We start from the raw sequence: 13,199 nt of genomic DNA, 5'->3' as shown, positions 1-13,199 counted from the left end.
TTTACTTTTCTCCTTGACAGTAAAAAGTCTGGAAAGGATAATTTTATTTTTTTTTTACTGTAATGAAGTGATCTTTCTGGCAAGATGAGCACCTTCCACAGTCCTGCAGTCCTGGCTGGCTCTATATACTGAATGATAACCCGCCATATAAAAGAGACCAGACTACTGATACCCTGGAACGTCAGACATAAACTGTGCTGACCCTTGGTTCTGCAACACATATGAACCATGAAATAAAATATAAGTATAGTTAACTTAAGCTCAAGCCATTTTTTTTTCTATAAACATAGTCTAATCCCACAGCTACCTAATACTGTTTAAAACATTATTCCATCCATGATGTTGGCAAACAGGCTTAAATCTAATTGTGGTACCTTTTAAAATAAAAATATCCAGTGAAGTAATTTCAGAAGCAGTATCTTAATATCCTTCTAATCTCCAGCTATTACCACACCACTGTAGAAAGAGCCATTCCATTCAGATCCTGATTTCCCATCAGCTCTTTCTACAGTTGGGACTCCTTCAAGACACTTTCCTGCTGGAGTGCACTACCAGAACTGGGAACAACTTAGTAAAGAAAAAGTCCTTGAATACTTAATAAAATACTGCCATCTCTCTCTGAGAAGGTTTAAAGTATAAGTCAAGGAACAGATAAAACCTGTCTGGGTCAGGAGTAAAATCTTAGTTTTGCCATAGTTGGGAGTAAATACATTGTAATTACACCATCAGGCTTTTCTGTACTTCAGAAGTACTGCACTGGAAAAACAGTTAAGTGTGGAGCAATCCATGGTTTAGTGTTAAAGAAAAGCAGGCTGCAAAAGGAAAGTTTACTTCTACCAAATGCACAGAGAGGGTGAAGTGCCATTTAAATTTTCTCTGGTCCATCTGTTTTTGCAGTTGTCTAGTGTTTAAAAGTCTTGGGTCAGGTGGTCGTTTTCTAAGAAAACATGATGCAAAGCCCAACTGCCCAGCAGTCAGAGCTCTTCCTGAAAAATCAAACAAAATTCAAGGGCCAAAGGCTTGGGGTGTTTTGCTGGTATCAAGTATCTGCTTTCTTTCAGAGATGAAACTTTGGTGAACGTGCATTGACATCATTCTGATGTTCTCATTTCCCTGTAACAGTGGTAACACAGAAAGCCAAAGATTTGTCATGGCATTTATGTCCTCTGCTCTTTCAAACCAGAAGCCCAGCAGATGGGTGAGGAATTCAACAGAGGCCCAGATGCTCCCCAGTGCTGTTAATGATGCCTCTCTTACAGCCAGAAACCAAGAAACCCAACTGGAAACCGTAGGTGTTAAAGTACAATTTATGCTGACAGGTTTATAGCCTGGTAAATATTCTGACAGCCTTTAAATCAATTATTTCCACTTGATAAATATTTTTACAATTTAAACTAGGCAGACTAGAACAAGTTTAGATTGTTATTTTGTCTGACTCCAGGGCCTTGATGCTTTAGCTGGTGTTTGGGGTCAGTGGGTTTGATGTGTGTGGGTAACAGATGTGGATTTACATATCTGCTAACAACATTCAAGGTTTATGTTTTTGTCTTTCCGGTCTCTGGTGCAGCATTACAGGGACATTTTGACCTTAAATCAATTTCTTGCATTAATAATATTACCAGACTGAGGAAAGCTAAAGTTTTAGAGGTATACATGGCTGTGAGAGTGAATAAGGGATACTCATCAGTTTCTCCAGTCACTCCTCAAGTCAGCCAAAAATGTAAGCTACAGGTTATGTATCACTTGAAATGAGGAAAATGGGAGAAATAATCTTGAAAGGTTCAAGAATACATCAGAAAAATCCACCCAAAAAACCCTGAAGTAAATCCATGAGCTGGATGGGAGATTCCTAAGGACTGCACAACTGCAAAAGCACTACCATGTTGAATATTAGATACACAGACAATCACTGGTGGATAAAACTCAGCCCCTAAGAATGGGAAGGCTGATCATCTAGAGCATCGAGTACCCTGGGTGAACCCATGTCTTGTAACATAAAAAACAAAAGGGGACTTCAGCCCACCAGCCTTGTATGTTTCTAGTCTACCATAGAAACAATCAGAAATCCCATTTTTTGTAAAGAAAAAGGTCAGCAGCCTTCCAAAGGATGCTTTTTCTTGATGATGCACAGCACACAGAAGTCAGTCAACATTCCCATGCAACTGTGGGAAGTAAAAGCAGCATCTGGGTTCTTACCTGCCCTGAACAACCTCAGGTGGGACCCCCCACCCACAGCCCCTGCCCAAGACCACAAATTATTGTTCAGAGGCAAAGATCAAGTGCACACTAGAGAAAAGCCTTGACCCACAGTCTCTGGTCCCAGGCCAGGCTACTGGACGGGCCTCAGACCTGCACCGTAGTCTTCCCAGCAGCCCAGTCTCTGGAGCTGCTGCTTTCGATGGGGCTTCTTGGATGGACCCCGGACCTGGTTCACCACCTTGTCTTGTCTGGGGCTGTTAATGGAGCCTGTTGTCACCCCAGCCCTGCCACCCTGTTCAGAGCTTGGGCACAGCTGGTGCCACGCTCACCTCTGGCGCGTGGCGTGTCCCTGCCGGCGCAGCGGCCCTGCTCGAGCTGCTCCCCGGCCACAGCTGTGTTCAGCGCTGCGGGCCCTGCTCCAGAGCCACAAAGCGACACAAATCACTGCTCTGGAAAGGTCAATCATTTGAACCAGTTTAATATTTATTCATCTCTATCGCAGACAACGACTTAAAAAATACATACTGATGCTACAAAAAAGACACCACGTCTACAGAGGAGAAATAGCCCGAGCAAACAGAAAGACAATCAACTTTTAAGCACGTTAGTTTCACTGATTTAGTGGCACCACTCACTCCTTCGCAAGTGTTACTTGTCAAGCTGGATTCTGCGATGCTGTCACAGAATCACAGAGTTGTCTTGGTTGGACCCGACTCTTCAACCCCTCCAGGGATCCCGGGGACTCCCCCCTGCCCTGGGCAGCCCATTCCAACGCCCAACAGCCCCTTCTGCACAGAAATCCTTCCTCAGAGCCAGCCTGACCCTGCCCTGGGCAGCTTGAGGCCGTTCCCTCTTGTCCTATCGCTTACTATTTGGTTAAAGAGACTCGTCCCCAGCTCCCTGCAACCTCCTTTCGGGTCGTTTCGCTCGTGCTAAAAAGGATCCTGAAAGAAGTTAGTTCCGAAGTTAGGAACGACCTTGGGGCTCCGGCGGGGCTGCGGGCCCTTTCCTGGCGGACAGACGGGGCGGCGGCACCTGCCCGCTCCGCCCGCCGAGCCCCGCCGGGGGGGGGGGGAGAACGAAGCTCGGCGTCGGGCAGCGGCCGGGGGGCGGAGAGGCCCCCCCACCGCGGGGGCGGGGGGGCAGCGGCAGCCCCCGGCGCCCCTCTCGGCCCCGGCCCCGGCCCCCGCCCCGTCCCGCCCCGGCCGCGGGCGCAGGCGCGGAGCGGGGCCGGGCTGCGGGCGGGATGGTCGGGGAGCGCGGCGGGGCCGGCGGGCGCGATGGAGCCGCCTGAGGGCTGGGACCCGTACGGGCGGCCGGCCCGGCGCACGCAGTGGCTGGTGAGCGCCCTGGCCTACCACTACGGGCTGGACCGCGGCGTGGAGAACGAGATCGTGGTGCTGGCCACCGGGCTGGACCAGTACCTGCAGGAGATCTTCCACCACCTGGACTGCGCCGGGGCGGGCAGGATCCCCGGCGAGGACTTCCGGACGCTGTGCCAGGTGCTGGGGCTGGAGGAGGCGGCGGAGGCGGCGGCCGACCCCGAGGAGTGCGCGGGGCTGTGGGAGGGCCTGGCGGCCGAGCTCACCTTCCGCCAGTTCCACGCCCGCCTCTGCGGGTACTTCAGCACCAAGGCGGGCAGCGCCCCGCGCCGCGCCGTGCCGCGCCTGCCGCTGGGCCGGGAGAGCGAGCACATCGAGACCCAGATCCGGCTGCGCAGCCCCCGCCGCCGCCGCCGCCTCAGGGACCCGGCGGCGCCGGGGCGGCCCGGCGGGGGGGAGGCGGAGCGGCGGCCGGCCGGGCCCTGCTCGCGGGAGTGCTACGAGGAGATCGTGGCGCTGGAGCAGGCCGAGGACCGCATCGCCAAGCTGGAGGAGGAGAACGGCAGCCTGCGGGAGCTGGTGGAGGACCTGCGCGCCGCCCTGCAGAGCAGCGACGCCCGGTGCCTGGCGCTGCAGGTGAGTGCGCGGCGCTGCCCGCCGCCCCCTCCGGCCCCCGGCCCGCCCTGCCCGGGTCGGGAAGGGTGATGCTGCGCTCGGACCCCCGGTGTCGGCAGCCTCTGCGCCCCCGGACTGTGTCTGCCGAGGGTACGGCACAGACCTCGGTCGCTCCTTCGTCGCCGGCGCTCACTGTGCAGCAGGGTTTGGCTACAGAGTGACTTTACAACTCCCTGCCAGGAGGGTGCAGAGAGGGGGGATGAGTCTCTGGAGCCAAGGCCCCAGTGCCAGGCCCCGAGGGAATGGCCTCAAGCTGCCCAGGGCAGGGTCAGGCTGGCTCTGAGGAAGGATTTCTGTGCAGAAGGGGCTGTTGGGCGTTGGAATGGGCTGCCCAGGGCAGGGGGGGAGTCCCCGGGATCCCTGGAGGGGTTGAAGAGTCGGGCTGACCCAGCGCTGAGGGATCTGGGGGAGTTGGGGAGGGTCAGGGTGAGGGTCATGGGTGGGCTGGTGGAGCTGCAAGGGCTTTTCCAACCGAGATGAGTCTGTGAATCTATAAGGAGAAACGCTGTGTCTTCACCTGTGTGACCCGACACATATTTAAGGGATGTGCTGAAAGCCACCCTGCTGAACTTATAGAAGAATCTAACAAACCTAAGTGTGCAGTGCTGCTTTTTCCATTATGCATGCAGTTGGTCACTTATATACCAGTTATGAATCCGGGGGGGTGGTTTTCCAAAGTCAGAACTTTTGTATTCTTACCTGCACAAGCACATGCAATGACCCAGTCATAAATGCTTGAGAGCTTTGCCTCAGAAACATTAGAGGTCTGTTTTCTTCAGAGCATGAGACTTCAGAATTGGAACCAGTTCTGCAGAAGGGCTGATGAATAGTCTCTGGCTCCTTTTCAGAGCCCCATTAATTCTGGGGCTGGTTTCTGTTTCTGATGTATTGGCTCAAGGGAAACACACACATACTTAACAGTAGTTAAATGACTCTGGCATGAAATAGCATAGAACAGGCAAAGGACTGAAGGGCTGAGTTCACCAGTTGTTCTGGCGGGTCTGATCAGGTTGGATTTAATACTAACACAGCACTCACAGGACTCAGCTCCACGTGTGACACTTCCATTTGGCATTAGCTGGCTGTCCATCTTTGCAACGTCCAGCATGGCAGGTCAAAGCCACTTTTACCATTTTCATTTGAAAAGTGAGAGGAAGTCACAAATGCGAAGTCACCAGTCAAAGGCCCCAGAAAAAATCAGAAGGACAAAGATGAACACTACAGAACACCACCAGTGGCTCTCCGGTCACTTCTACTGAACACAACTGAAAAAAACATAACTGGAAATATTTTTTTCAGAATACTACTTGTCTTTTGAGGACAGACTATAGTAATGACACTAAAGCTATACAGAAACTTGTGCAATAACCTAATTTTCCTCTTCAATGAGTAGTTTTAAAATTAATTTTATAGATACTACTTTAAAAACTGCTTTCCAGAGATTGTTTCAACATCTCTGTATAGGTATTAAAGGTCATATGTCATTTAAGCTAAAAAAACCACCACAACAAAACACAATCTAGCCATTTTCAGTCTTGATTAAAATGTCAGTTGCTTTAAAACACTAATTTTGCCCTGCATTCTGCTCCTGTTCATTATAGGTAGGACTGCGGAAAAGCCGTAATAACCATAAGGAAGAGGGGACCTGTTTTATAGGGAGTAAGAGACCGTTAACGCAGAACCACTCCCAGACTCAGTGCCTCCAAAGTGTCCTAAAAGAAGTGGAACTCATTCGGAGCTCCAGGGATGGGCAAATTGAAGAAGCAATTAAGTTCAATCAAGAGTTGGAAAGAGAGCTGAAGAGCTCTCAGGAAGCTCTGGTGAGTCTGGAAGACTGCAACCGTAACCTGAAGAGGGAACAAGCAGAAATGAGGAAGAAGGTTGAAGAGGCCAGACACGCTGTCCTTACCAGTCTTGGCAAAGTGAAGGAGCTAGAAGTGAAAGCAAACGAAGTGCCACATCTGCAAATATACATTCAGCAGCTAGAATCGGAACTGCAGCACTATAGGTAAGTTTGAGTCTGTCAAAAAACGCCTATAAAATCCCAGTATTGGAACACAAGTTAGCTTGAAAATCACGGGTTGCAGCATATTAAATGTCTCCAAATACATTCCCTAAAATGTAGCCAGAGGGAAATTAGAAGCTACTTATCAGTTTTCTTGGTAGGGATCCATAACAGAACTGGGCACGTTCAGTGGAAGGCAGGCCAAAATAAGGGTGCTGATCTACAGAGAGCTGAAGTTACTCCTCAGACACACAGCAGCAGGACTCACTGTAGTAGTGCTTCAAGAAAGCCTCAAAAGAAATGACTGACAGTCCTTCAGAATCCATTTCCAGCACGCTTATTTTCACCTTAACTAGCTAATACCAGTTCAGTCATTTCCAGGTAGTCAGGTCGCGCATACAAAGCCAGCTGTAATCAGATGGCTGATGCTCCATTTCTTATGAAGGTTCTTCAACTTGTCATGCGATTTGGAGAAGAACACACAAGGCCAGCTTCTGGCCAGCGGTTTTAAACTCTGCTGTGACTTTATTGGTTCTCCACTGACAGAATATGTAATACTTGAGAAAAGTTAAAACACTTTTCTAACACAGTAGTATAGTAGAAGTCTCAAACAAAAAATACATCGTCCAACTAAAACTCACTTTTGTAATAACATAAATAAATGCGTTTCTAAAAGTCAGAAAGTTGGTCATGAATTTAATCGGTCACTGCTTTGGTTGCTTTTTATCTCAGACAAAACTTGGACTCTTTGTGGTTATTAAGTGATAGGCATTTCTGCCCAAGTTGCAAGTTGACCTGTGGAATAAAATCTTGTTTGTATTTTTACTGACCCAAAGTAAAGCTAATATTTATATATTTTTTCCTAACTGTACTAAACCTAGTATTTTAATACATTGTCTATTCTGAACTTCATGTCTCTTCTTAAACTTACACTTCCTCTGTTTGCTTATCAGAAGAATTCATAGTGAGTTATTTGTAGCATCGTAGCTATTGTACTGTTTTATGAAGTGAGGAAATTCTAAAAATAATCATTTTATCCAGTGTCTTTCTGTAAGCATTGTGTATGTTAATACCTGTGTGGTTGCAGAAGATAAAAGCATTTCTTTAAACATCTGAAACATCTGTAGGATTTTAAAAACACTGTGAGGGCACAGAATGTCCAAGATGACTGTCATTTACAGGGATATCTGGGTGAATGATACAACTCTTAGTGCTAAGAGAGATCACACTACTTGTCTACTTGATCAAGTTCTTCTCCCTGGTATGAACACCAAAGACTTAAGATGAGTTTTTCTCCTGCAGAACTGCTTTTCCAAAATATGATGAAGGATAAAAAAATTGGCTTTAAGCAGGTAGATGTGAACTCGTTAAAGACAATAAGAAATGTCAACTGGCCCTTGCAGAGCAGGAACTTCTATGGGTTGCATCAAAACAAATAGTGTGAGTTGTAAAATGTAAATTGTTTTTCATCTGTAATATTTATTTTAAAATTGCATGCTAATTTAAAGTGAGTGTATAGCTCAGGAATGGTGCTAGCTTCACCGCATGGAAACTACACCCCCTTTTTAGCCCCACAACACATTTAGCACAGGACCAGGCCAGCTTCCATGTGCAAGACCCTTTAATGGGTCTTGATTCCATGTCAGCCATAACGCACTTCAATCTCCCTGTCCACATGATACAGCTTGTGGCTTCAATAGTTTAACAGCAGAGGCACTTAATAATGATTGTGGCTTGCATGCCTGTGGTCATATTCCACAGTTTTGCAGGATATGGAATACCACAATTCCACATATTCCACGGTGTGGCACAGAGATGCCCAAACTGACAGAAAGTAGGTAAGTTAAGCAGTGTAGAGCTCTGTGTTACTGTGACAAAAGAGCTTCATGCTAGCATGGCTATCTCTGCCCTGTGTACCCATTGACATCGTGGTGGTCCCACTCACTGTACCTGCTTACACTTGGCTACAGGTGGCTCATGGAGAATCATCCTCTCCTGTTGTGCAGAAGTCCAAAACCCCTGGGCATAGTTGGAGTGAGGTGCTAGGAGTGCATGTTGTGTGGAAGCTGATGAGTTGGCCAAAGCATAGAGATGGAGGGACAGCTGCTACATCCCACAGATTTCTCAGTTGGCAAGTGTATTATTTGTAGTGTTATTTAAGTCAGTATGTATTTGAGTTAGTGCTGCAGTGAGCACTTTTCTCTGTTTCCAAGTACCACAGAAAGGTTCTGAGCTGGTGAAATGCCCCTGTCTCGCTCTTACGTTCCTAAGCCAAGCTAGCTGACCAAATAGTTTATAGATATTTCTTGTCTTAAGGTGCCCATCCTGTTCTTCCTATGCTGCATGCACGCGTCAGGTTTTTGTCCCCTTTCTCCACCAGTAGAAATTTGTACTTTAATTTTTTAATTTTTTAATCCCCATCAATTCAGGAAGTCAGCTCAGATACTTTAAAGGTAAATTTTAAGATATTCCTTACCGAAAAGCGTGAGTTAAATTCATTTCAGAGGAAAAAGACGTCACAAGAATTGTGTGTTTATCATTGGTATTATATAAAAAAAGTGTAATTCACATTGTCGGTATACGGAAGAGTTTAGGAAGTTAATGCAAGTCCCATTTTTTACACGATGCTCCCCTAGAGTTATTCTCATTTTGTACTGGTGCACTTGATTTCATTTTCCCAGGTATAGGACCTTTCATTTGTTATTCCTGAAGCTCAACTTTTCCATTTTTGGACTACTTTCTTCTCAGGATTATATTGAAACGAACCTCCAAATTACTGTCATTTTCCCCCACCCCCCCACCCCCCCCAGCTTGGTGTCAATTGTACTTTTGTAATTTCTCTTCCAAAAGTTGGAAGCCTAGATGAACATATAGGCTAGGTCCCAGGACAGATTCTGGTCACCTCCACTTGATACACTCTCTTTATCTGAGAGCAAATCATTAACAGCTATTCCCTAAACTCCTTTTTTTCCAGTAAGTTTTGCTCCATCTCAAGGTAGCACCATCTATTCTAATATAGTCCTATGATTTATAACTATTGTTTATACTATATTGATATTGTTTTACTATATTGTAGTAAAAATGTTACTACAGTAAAAATGTCACATCTACTGCTTCTTTTTATCCATTCAGCCATTTTCCCTGTCAGAAAAGAAAATTAGTTTGGTTTGACATGAATTGTTCTTGCCAAATATAAGTTGGCTCTGTTTTCTAATACTACATTGCAGGTGGGTTAGGAATTGATTACTTAGTAAATTTTACATGTTCTTTTTCTCTTTAATAGCATTGGAGGGAATTAACAGAATTTAACAATCTTTTTTTGATCCCAGTGTAACAAATAAAAAGAAAGATCATTTAGAATTGAAACAGACTTTGTAATGGAGATGTCCACAGAGATTTTATGTCGCTGTGTTGGCCAGCACCACAGTAATTACATAGGTCAGTGGAAGGGGTCATAAAATACCAAAAAATGCTTCCCATATGCATGGTCTGTCTCCCAAATTACTTAATTATCCATCAGCATTTATATGTGTTAATGAGTAGGAATCCTTTTTACATGGAATGCAGAGCAGCTTGTTTCATCCCCTCATATTCTCTTATAAATATGAAGATGGAGGCCTCCAGCATAATTTCTTCCATTTATTTCCTTCAAAAAGTCACTAGTATAATTTTTTTAAAAGTTACGCTTTAGGTTATCCTACATTGGAACTAGTTCAATTTTTCGTTTTCTTTTAGGAGACAGTGTCCTGATCTTTTCAATAATTTCTCAGGTTGTCATTTATTCTCTAAAATTTAACAAGATGAACCAAACAGATCCAAATCAATTATTCAGGAACAGGAGAGGAATATGGAAATATTCCTAACTGATACAGAATCAGTTCTGTTAAGCGAAGAAAGAAAAGCCCTAGGGAGGAAGTACTAATCCACAAAAAAAGGTCTATATTGTAGGTTATCTCCAATATGAATGATAATGCCTGTTTTGTATTTAGGCATTCTAGAACTGTTCTATTTTAAAAATTAGACATTAAATAAAGAAAATATGGACAACTTTCTGCTTGACTACTGTCATCAATACCAACTACTTGCTGGTTGTAAGGTGAAGTGCATTTTGGCAATTTATTTCAGATGGCATGAGATTTGAGTGGAGACTGTGGGTATGTATGTGCTGGACTACACAAAAGGCTAGGCAGAGCCACAGACGATAAGTACGTCCTTGGATGAGAGCAATGACAGGCAGGGAGCAGTGACTGATGGCAGTCAGTCAGAATGATGACAGTCAGGGAACTGAGCTCGTGGAGAGTAAAATAAAATTTTACTTTGCAGAGCTTCATCTGTAAGAGCACTCAAGCAGATTGTTATAGATGAACTGGTGTAATCTCATTTTATTTTATAATTCTGCTTGTGCCTGATATTTTTTCTACTTAAGACTGAAAGAAGTCATGTATTACATAAAAGTCTACCAGGAAACCACAGAACTTTAATTTTTTCAAGAAGTTAACAGTAGTAGGTACCCATCATACGAAGCTTAGATTACCTGTGTGTCTCTAGTCATAGATAAATCATATGCTAAGCAGGTACATCAGATTACTACTCATTTGAAACAGTAAAGGAACATTTTGATTTCACAGAAAGGGATAATGGAAGGGTTTGTTGTAGAGAGAACTGTACAGAGCTATTTAAATACAATAACTTGACATTGAAGAAAATATATCATGTCTCTTTCTACAGAAGGGCTAGTTTTATTTCAAATGCAAAAGGAGTCCTTCAGTTCTTTTTAACATTAGTAATACTTGCCTCCTGTAATACCAGTAAAACCTTTACTTCAAGTCCATTCAAATGAATGCAAGTGCTTTTATCCACAAGGAAGCTCCTACTTGTGTGCTAATTCTGGCATTGGAAGTGTAGCCATTCTCTGGCCTTTTTTAGCACTGGGCTCTTAGTTACACAGTGTTTATTCTTGGGAGGCTCCCCGGTTTCTCACTAAATCCTCCTTTTCATCTTGCTTGCCTTATTTGCTGTGTTGGGAGTAAATCACTGTGAGCACAATAGCCGTGCCACACACAGGGAGGCTGGCTGTGCACTGGGGGGGACATGCTTTCGCCGTGTCCCAGGCTTCCTCCCACAGCTCTGCAGAGGCACCGTTTGTGGAACCCACGGTAGCTGTCACTTACAGCCCCCATTGCACGTACCCTCCTGGGGATGGAGAGATTAAAGCCTACTGCAATCCCTGCCCTAGTCAGCGGTAACAAAAAGATAGTCCAAGCTGAAGGAGTTAGTCTTGTCATTCATACACAGCATCTGACACATGCAGCTGTCTTTTAAAGCTGTCCCCTCCTGCCTTTCTGTGTGTAATTTGAGTCGCGCTAACCCCTCCTATACCAGAGAGCTGATTTTTTTCCCCGGAAGGTGTGCACTCAGTGTTTGTGCAGCAACTCTCCCTTGAATTAGTGCCTGGAAATTCATCCAGCAGCTTGGCGGACCCACACAGTGGCAGCTTTACACCTCCCTCCTTCATCCAGCTGCCCTAACAAGCTGCATCACACCTCTCTGCCTTTATAGTCTTTCCCCAAGAAAATGGACACCTTTTACTGCCCAAACTTTCTAGGTGATGCAACATACTACCTATCTTGTCATGCCAGCAAAAATCAAGGATTAATTTCATACACAAAGATAACTTTAAAGAAAAAAATCTACTTCCCCACCCTTTTCAAATCACTTCATAAGACTGGAGTCTCTCTCAGAGGCTATGCCACTTTGAAAGCACACCTCCCAGAACAAATTTCTCCCTGTCATTGCAAGAACTAAAATGAAACAGAAATGGTCCTAGCTCATAAAGAGCTCTCAGTTGCAACTCTCTGGCTTACTTGGGTGAGCTCCTGTACAGTGCTCATATCTAATATTAGCAGTCCATCACTTTCTGCCATAAAGGCTTCCTAGGCACCTTCTGCCAGGTGGGCTGAGCTCACCGCTGATAGGACATCACTGCTGGGTACTGCTGTTGTCCTCAATTTATAGACCTTAGGACTGCATATCCACCACCTGACAGATCCTGACACCAGATCCCGCTGCATGCAGGTACAAGCAAACTCAGTGCATTGGGGTTATTCTGGGAATGGAGTTTTCAGCTTGACAAGACTCTGTGCATCTCTCTCGAAATAAAAGCCACCTAACATCAGTGTAGGAGAGCTGCATAAAAAGAACAATTATTTATTACCAAGAAACGCACAACTGTAAGCCAAGAGTTTGTAGCCTTCTGTCAGGAAGTGTTACAGCTCATTACAAACCTCACTGGCTTGGCCTCTCACTTGTTTCTTAAGCAAACCTGACACATTTGTAGCCACTTCTATGCCAAAGAGCACCTGCAGGAAAGGACGCTTGCCAGAGTGCTCCCGTGTTCCCCGCCTCACTAAAAGGTCTCTGTATGACCAGGTCCCGCTGTGCCGCGCTCTGCTCGTACACTCCTCTGATCAGACCTGTTGAATTCATTAGCAGCATTTCTAGGAGTAACAAGAACACAACTGGGCAATAAATCTTGTACTGAATGGAAGTTTGCCAAACTACCCTAATAGATGCTTTGAAGAGCCAGTAGTATTTTAAAATTTTAATTTTTCTTCGGGTCTGTTTTGTAAGCCAAAGTAGTAATATATAACCTCAAAGTGTAACCTGTGGCTTAAACTTGGGGCTTCTATGTTTACCTCCCTGGATGTTGAAGATACTGGCAGAAATCTGAAGTAAAAACACCAGAGGCGAGATCCTGCGAGGACCAGTGTATTGACAAGTGCTTCAGTCAGGCACTTAAACACACGTTTAATACAAATTATTCAGCGACTCCACTGAGCCCCTCCAGAGATAAAACAACTCAACCAACCACATCTCAAGTGGGTTTAGTGCATGTCATTTTTGCTGTCAATTCACGTAACTTGGAAAATCAAACACTGCTGATCATCTACACTCGGGCACAAGCAGAAAATTCTGCATTCTCTTAAGCTTTTTATTCT

General features: G+C 45.3%; 1 protein-coding gene across 3 annotated transcripts in view; it reads left to right on the top strand.

Moving 5' to 3' along the window:
* The first annotated feature begins 2,693 nt into the window (after positions 1–2,693).
* The window catches only part of EFCC1 (EF-hand and coiled-coil domain containing 1), a 55,640-nt gene continuing 45,134 nt past the window's right edge, over positions 2,694–13,199 (top strand). For all 3 annotated transcript variants that reach the window (XM_074913922.1, XM_074913920.1, XM_074913921.1), the window contains exons 1-2: positions 2,694–4,157; positions 5,798–6,204. In XM_074913922.1, coding sequence (XP_074770023.1) covers positions 3,480–4,157; positions 5,798–6,204 — 1,085 coding nt within the window. In that variant the 5' untranslated portion in view covers positions 2,694–3,479. The remainder of the gene's footprint in view (positions 4,158–5,797; positions 6,205–13,199) is intronic.

The sequence above is a fragment of the Athene noctua genome, chromosome 10 (genome assembly GCF_965140245.1).
Source record: "Athene noctua chromosome 10, bAthNoc1.hap1.1, whole genome shotgun sequence".
NCBI lineage: Eukaryota > Metazoa > Chordata > Aves > Strigiformes > Strigidae > Athene > Athene noctua.
Note: the sequence above shows the minus strand (reverse complement) of the source record. Positions and strands in the feature narration are given on the sequence as shown.